Below are 7259 nucleotides of genomic sequence, written 5' to 3'. Positions count from 1 at the left end.
TTTCACATTCACCTCTGCGTCCTCTCCACCCCACCCCCACATTCCCACCTCTGCCCAGCTGAAGAGTTTGCCTACTGGTGAAGTCTGGCTACCTCCATATGGCGTCAGCTTCTCTCACCTGTCAGGGATAGTTTGGGCTGGGAGTCTTCTAATGAGTAGAGTCTCCCCAGAGCAAGGACTATGACTGCAGGAATGGCTCAGAAGCTGATGATGCTTGCGGATTGTTGGGTGAGGGATGGGTGGGGGCCCAGAAGATGGAGGGGAATTGAGGATGCTGTGCAGATGCTGCTGCAGAGAGAGAGAGAGGGAGGGAGAAAGAGAGGTTCCTGGGACCTCGTGACTCTCCACTTCTCGGTCCCTCCTCCCAGCTCCTTTCCTCTCCTTTCACTCCTCCCCTTCCTATGATGCTGAGACTGCTTCTACCTCTCTTGAGCTCTCAGCATCTCCACTTTTTCCGGCACTGCTTTGCCCTGTCTTTGAAGCACACTCAGAGGCAGTCAGCATCTTCTCCTCCTACTCCACCTCAGCATTTGGGGTCTCCATGAGGACAGCGGAAAGGCATGTAGTTCCTGCTGCTCCTTCTTCCCTCCACTTTGCACTAGAGCTCACAGTGCCCCTCCCATCTTGCTCCTCCAAACCTAGTCCTGTTGTGTTCTGGGTCTCTCTCCTTTGACAGCTGCAGATTGTCTTTTTGTTACCATTTTGTGGAGGTTCTCTTGCTTTCCACTAAGGGCACTAGGGATCTGCACAACAGTAACGGTTGGGAGATTCCAACCAGAATGAGAAAGAAAGGGGAGGAGCTGGGTGTCCTGGGTTGGAATTTCTGCAGAGGGATCCTTTGGAAGGCAGAAACTCTCTCCTCCAACTCTGGAGATGGAGCACACAGAGGAAAGGGCTGACATGGAAATGGGTTGCGGGTGCTGATCTTTTCAGGCATGGTGGGCAACCTTTTGCATAAACCTTTGGCTGTCAGGCTCGTTAGATTCAGGCAAGGTCATTGTTACAGGCTTAATAGGCAGGCAGAAGGGTAGAAAGCGGGATTCTGACAGAAAGAAGAGGTGGAACAGACTGAAGTAAAGAAAACTTGAGCGATCACATTTAGTTGTGGCTGCCACTATCATAGCCTTTTGATAGCAGGTTTAATGATATGGCAGGGGTGGGGGGCTCATGCAGACCCAGTGCCAGTGTGTAGTCTGTCCCCATCCCCAGTCCCCAGTCCCCCGTCACATCCTCTTCTCTTTAGCTTGGGGTCACTGGCCCTAGTTCCTTGTGCCTAGAGAGGGGATAGAGCAGCAAGAGGGAGAGAGAGACACCACCACCTGGATAAGGAGCAGACTCCAAGAAGCAGTTGCACTTTCCAGCCCCACCCCTGAAGTAGCCTTATCACTGCGGTTTGGCAATTGGTGTTGGTTATTCAAAAAAGCAAGAGAGTTCCAGAAATCATCTCTTTCTGCTTTATTGACTATGCCAAAGCCTTTGACTGTGTGGATCACAATAAACTAAGGAAAATTCTGAAAGAGATGGGAATAACAGACCACCTGATCTGCCTCTTGAGAAACCTATATGCAGGTCAGGAAGCAACAGTTAGAACTGGACATGGAACAACAGACTGGTTCCAAATCGGAAAAGGAGTATGTCAAGGCTGTATATTGTCACCCTGCTTATTTAACTTCTATGCAGAGTACCTCATGAGAAACGTTGGGCTGGAAGAAGCACAAGCTGGAATCAAGATTGCCGGGAGAAACATCAATAACCTCAGATATGCAGATGACACTACCCTTATGGCAGAAAGTGAAGAGGAACTTGATGAAAGTGAAAGAGGAGAGTGAAAAAGTTGGCTTACAGCTCAACATTCAGAAAATGAAGATCATGGTGTCTGGTCCCATCACTTCATGGCAAATAGATGGGGAAACAGTGGAAACAGTGGCAGACTATTTTTTGGGACTCCAAAATCAGTGCAGTTGGTGACTGCAGCCATGAAATTAAAAGATGCTTACTCCTTGGAAGAAAAGTTATGACCAATCTAGATAGCATATTGAAAAGCAGAGACATTACTTTGCCAACAAAGGTCCGTCTAGTCAAGGCTATGGTTTTTCCAGTGGTCATGTATGGATGTGAGTTGGACTGTGAAGAAAGCTAAGTGCCGAAGAATTGATGCTTTTGAACTGTGGTGTTGGAGAAGACTCTTGAGAGTCCCTTGGACTGCAAGGAGATCCAACCAGTCCATTCTGAAGGAGATCGGCCCTGGGTGTTCTTTGGAAGGAATGATGCTAAAGCTGAAACTCCAGTACTTTGGCCACCTCATGAGAAGAGTTGACTCATTGGAAAAGACTCTGATGCTGGGAGGGATTGAGGGCAGGAGGAAAAGGGGATGACAGAGGATGAGATGGCTGGCTGGTATCACCGACTCGATGGATGTGAGTTTGAGTGAACTCCGGGAGTTGGTGATGGACAGGGAGGCCTGGAGTGCTGCGATTCATGGGGTCGCAAAGAGTCGGACATGACTGAACGACTGAACTGAACTGATCTGATTCAGGGTATGTGTAAGTATGTGTGAAGGAAGTCTGGAGTTTAGACTAGCAGACTGGAGGGTTATAGTTCCTGCTTTGTATGTGGTGTGCAGGGAGGGCTGGGCTGGAAACGGATCTACACCTTCCGTTTCCTGGGACTCTCAGGGAAGAGATGACAATGCTATCCTTAAACTGCAAAAACTTGAGGAGGCAGGCTATGAGGAGGCGGCATCTGCTGCTGGCGTGGTGTGGGCAGAAGGTGGGGAAGATCTGGGCTGTTTGGGATGAATGTCCAGTCCAAGCAGCCTTGGTTCTCTCCCACTGTGGTATCTGAAGCTGGCCTAGATGAGGCCCCGCTGTGGAAGGAAAGGTCAGAAGAGCTTGGCAGTGACCCGGTTACCCCCAGAGTTCTTATCCCCAGAGGTCCGAGGTGCCACAAAGTCGAAGGTCACGTGATGTTTGACCCGGCCTTTGCCTTTGCTCCAGAGGGCGATGAGGCCAAAACAGAGGGTCACCGAGGTGAGGAAGGGGAGGAAGCCAACCGCCAGCACCATAGCTATACCTCTGCTGTCCAAGAAGAAAGGCCCTGGGATCCCTGGGGAGGTGCTGTTGGGGTCAGAGAGAGTGCCATTCGGTGGTTCAACTTGGATCACTTCCAGCCAGGTCCTCAGGGAGTCATTCCCCGCCACGTTGCTGACCACACAGACATAGGCCCCTCTGTCCCGGAGTTGCACAGAGCGGATCTCCAGCGTCCCATCCTGAAGGACCCTCACTCTCCCAGCCCTCCCCAGCCGAACCCCCTGAGGCCTCATCCAGGAGACAGTGGGGGCTGGGTCCCCATCTCCAGAGCAGGAGAAAACGGCGTGCCCCCCTTCCTCGGCCATGACCCAGCGCGGCCCGGATTTTCGGATCAGGGCTGGTCGGCAGGTGAAGTGCCCTGGAGGTAGGATGTCTGCAAACTCCCTCAGGCTCTTCCCCTGGACGTGCTGGGGGCCAGCACAGGCAGGTGGGGTAGAGCCAAAGTCCAGGCGGCGGCGGAGCCGGAGCAGCCAGAGGAGGCGGCAGTCGCAGGTCAGGGGGTTACCTGACAGCCTCAGGGTGACCAGTTTGTCTGGAGAAGGGAAGGCTGTTTCCTCCAGTGTCTGAAGGGCGTTGTCTGCCACATCTAGGAGGTGGAAGGCCGTCAAGCCATGGAAGGCGTGGGCCGCGATGGAGGTGAGGCAGGCACCCGACAGTCGGAGCTCCTGGAGCCGTACCAGGGAACTGAGCCTGCGGGCTGGGATGGCCGAGATGGGGTTCCGAGAAAGATCCAAGGCCCTGAGGAAGCTCAGGTGGTGCAGTGCTTGGAAGGGCACCGAGCTCAGGTTGCAGTGGGTGATGGCCAGGCTGCTGAGATTGAGCCCGCCCAGGCTCCCCGGCTCCAGAGCCTCCAGAGCTGGCCAGTGGTGGATCTCCAGCTCCCTTAGCTGCCCCAGCCCCCGTAGCGCCCCCGCTGGCAGCCTCCCGATGTCCAGTTCTCGGAGCTTCAGGGCCCCCAGTGCTGGGAGGCGGGCCAGGGCCGGGCCAGGCACGGTGCTGAGGTTGCAGCGCTCCAGGGTGAGGGTGCTCAGTTTGGCCAGCCCGGCAAAGGCTCCCGGAGCCACAAACACCAGGTGGTTGTCCCCAACCTCCAGCTGCTGGAGGCTGCCTAACTCCCTGAAAGCGCCGTCAAGGAAGAGGACGATCTGGTTGAGGCGAAGGTCCAGCAGTGTGAGGGCAGACAGGCCTGCAAAGACCCCGGGCCCCATGATTCGCAGCCGGTTGCCCTGCAGCCTCAGGGTGAGCAGGCTGCGCAGGCCGTGGAAGGCCCCTGGTTCCAGGGTGGACAGCTGGTTGTAGCTCAGGTCCAGTTCCCGGAGCTGGCCCAGGCGGGAGAGCATTCCCTGCTGAAGCCCCCACAGGCGGTTCCCACTCAGGTCCAGGAGCTCGGTGTCTAGTGGGAGTCCCCCCGGGACAGCCTCCAGTCGCCGGTGGGCGCAAAGCACTGCCTGGGGTTGGGAGGTGCAGTCACACACAGCAGGGCAGTTGCCGCTGCTCCCCAACGCCGGCAGGAGGAGCAGGAAAAAGACGGGGGGCCATGGGGGCCAGGCTTGCTTTGGAGCTGTGGCCACAGCCATGCCCTCTTTGTTCCTGGAACAGAGGATGACATGGCCCTTTTTGGAAAGTGGCTCAGATGATGGGTACCATGAATTTCCCTGAGCCTCTGTAGAGGAGAGGGATTGAGCTACCTGTCTCAGCGTGGCCGGGTAGTGTGCAGACACAGGAGAGAGTCTGGCGTACATCCCCTGGAGCCTCCTCTTTGGGGATTCTCTGCTCCCCTCCACCACCCCTGGGTAACAGGCTGAGTGCTTACTAACTCATGGAACCCTAGTCCAGTGGGGAAGGTTTTATGGAAACATGACAGGAAGCAGCAGGGAAGTAACTTTTGAGTTTCCCTCTATCTCAGAGATCCAGAAATACCAGGTCCCTTCTTCTGAGAGCTGCTCTCCTAGTCTCTGCCCTGACCCTCTCTGCCTACCCTTCTCTCATTTATCTGCCACAGCTTTGTCTTAGGCTTACGGGGGTCATATCCCTGGATCCTGATCGGAGAGAGGCCTCACCTTGACTGAAGTCATCCAAGCCTGGGAAGCATGTGGGCATCAATTTGGCCCCCCAGGCTCCACTCACGGCCTCTCTGCCTTCCTCCAGCCTGGCCCAGGGCCCGAGGCCCCAGACTAACACGAGGCAATCTCCCCAGAACGCCTTATGGATGACAGCCAATCTACACATTAAATGTGGCAGAGGATACAGGGCACACGTGAATCCCTCACCAGAGCCCCAAGGGCAGCCCACCTCCTCTGTAGATGATGTTGGGGTGTAAGGGACTCGAGAGAGGCCGAGCATTGTTTGCTTGGTCCTCAGACTTAGGCTTCTCTCATGCCCCTCCATGGTGTTTTGATTCAAACCCCGTGTGGGAGTCTGAGAGAGATCTCTTGTTGCCTTTGGCCTCTGCTGCCTGAGAAATGCACAAGAGACACATTGGGAGCCAGGGAGGCATAGATGAGTGAGGAGGGACAGTGTCTGACCACATACTGTGGTGGGACTGAGCAGGCCCTTGGCTGGCATAGGATATCTTGGCACAGGCTGTGTGCCCAGTCTGTCAACTTAAAGTAAGTTTCTGGGTGCCAGGTGCCTGGGAAAAATTAGGATGATGGTGACCGTGATGACCACTGGAGGCTGAGTGAGGCGACAGAGGAGAAAAGATGCCATGGACCCACCCTGTTCAAAGACCACTGGGACCCCAAGAGAGGGGAAGTACTGGAATTGGCAAGGGATGGCTGCACAGATAGGACAAGAGCAAACTAATGCTCCCTGGGAGGCAGGATGCCTGGGTTTCTTTCTAGCTGCAGATCCCAGTCACCTTTGACCTTTCAGACTTCTGACTTTCTGGGCGCTATGAGGTCAGCTTTCTACCACATGGGCCATTTTCTCCCAGGTGGAACTTAGGAAAGACAGTTTAAGAGATAGTGTGATTTTTTCCCCCTTTATTTCCCACACTATACCCCTTCCCACAAGGATCATTCAGGTGGCTACCCTACAGCTATTTCAGAGGACCATAGTAATTCAGGAACTGCAGAAAGAGGCTGAAAGAGCACGGGACGTGGGACACTGTTCTGAGGCTTGGGCATGAGAAAGAATGGCCCAGCTGAGGCTACTGAGCAGGCTCCTCTGTTCCCTATCCCAAACTAACAGGTATGGATGGCATGCTAAGAATTCTCCAGGGAGCAATGTCCCAGCTTCCCTCATCCCTGCCCCCCTCCCCCAGTGCCTGTCCTGGGAAGTCCACCTGACAGCTAGCTCTTTATCACTACTGCTGCAGTTCCTGCTCTTCCTTCTTTCCTGCATTCAGCAAAAGTGCAGTGAAGCGTGTAACCCAGCTTTCCCCCTTCCCACTCTTGTGAGCATCCTCTTAGTCTCCAGAGCCTGCCAGACCAGGGGCTGGCAGGTCCGGCCCCCTTCTCTTTAAAGGTGGCTAATGTAATCGCAAACTTCCTTTGCTAAGCTCCATGGGTATCGGACTGGCTTCCGGCCACTTTGCAGGAACAGATAGGTGTCAGAACCCTTCTTTCTCTCCTCATGTGGGCTGGGGTCCAGGGGCATCACCCTCAAGAAGGAGGGGTCTTTCTTCTTCTTGCCTCTGTGTGCCAGTCCAGGGACACATTTGATACTGGAACAGCCTCTTTAAAGCAGACCTGAGTGAAGCATGGGGAACTACATGGGGGGTGGGGGGGTGCTCCTGGAGGAAAGGTCTCTGGAATATCCACAATGATTGCAAAATAATCCTTCCCAGAAGTAGAGCACCTGGGAAATGGAGGGAGAGCTCCTTGGAGCCCTTTTGCCCAGGGGCACCTGGGACATCTTACTTTTCCCATCAAAGTCCTAAGAGGCCAAGATCAATGGTGGGCTGGGAGCAGAGTGGGCACAAACCCTCTAGCCCTCGTGGGTCTGGCCTTGTCTCTGAGCATGTTATGGAGAAGGGCAGCTGCAGCTCCAGGACAGGAGGTGGGGTCACTTACCGGAGAAGCCAGAGGGTGGCATCAAGTTGGGCACCGCATCTGTCCAGGGCTGGGGGCCTGTCCCGTTCAAGCTGCCCCTCGGCCCGCACCTCCCTAAGTGCCTCACTCCCTGCCTGCCCGCCTGCCGGGCCACTGCTGCTACTGCTGCTGCGGC

General features: G+C 55.0%; 1 protein-coding gene across 1 annotated transcript; it reads right to left on the bottom strand.

Moving 5' to 3' along the window:
- Positions 1-2470: 2470 nt before the first annotated feature.
- LINGO4 (leucine rich repeat and Ig domain containing 4) lies at positions 2471-7152 on the bottom strand. The gene has a single exon (XM_027533281.1). The coding sequence runs from the start codon at positions 4829-4831 to the stop codon at positions 2882-2884; it is 1950 nt and encodes a 649-aa protein (XP_027389082.1). The 5' UTR covers positions 4832-7152; the 3' UTR covers positions 2471-2881.
- Positions 7153-7259: the final 107 nt, after the last annotated feature.

Source organism: Bos indicus x Bos taurus, chromosome 3, assembly GCF_003369695.1.
Source record: "Bos indicus x Bos taurus breed Angus x Brahman F1 hybrid chromosome 3, Bos_hybrid_MaternalHap_v2.0, whole genome shotgun sequence".
Taxonomy (NCBI): domain Eukaryota; kingdom Metazoa; phylum Chordata; class Mammalia; order Artiodactyla; family Bovidae; genus Bos; species Bos indicus x Bos taurus.
This window is presented reverse-complemented; position numbering and strand designations above follow the sequence as displayed.

Coding starts and splice junctions, on each gene's coding strand:
- LINGO4 (XM_027533281.1), bottom strand. CDS start 4,831: ATGTACGCCAGACTCTCTCCTGTGTCTGCACACTACCCGGCCACGCTG.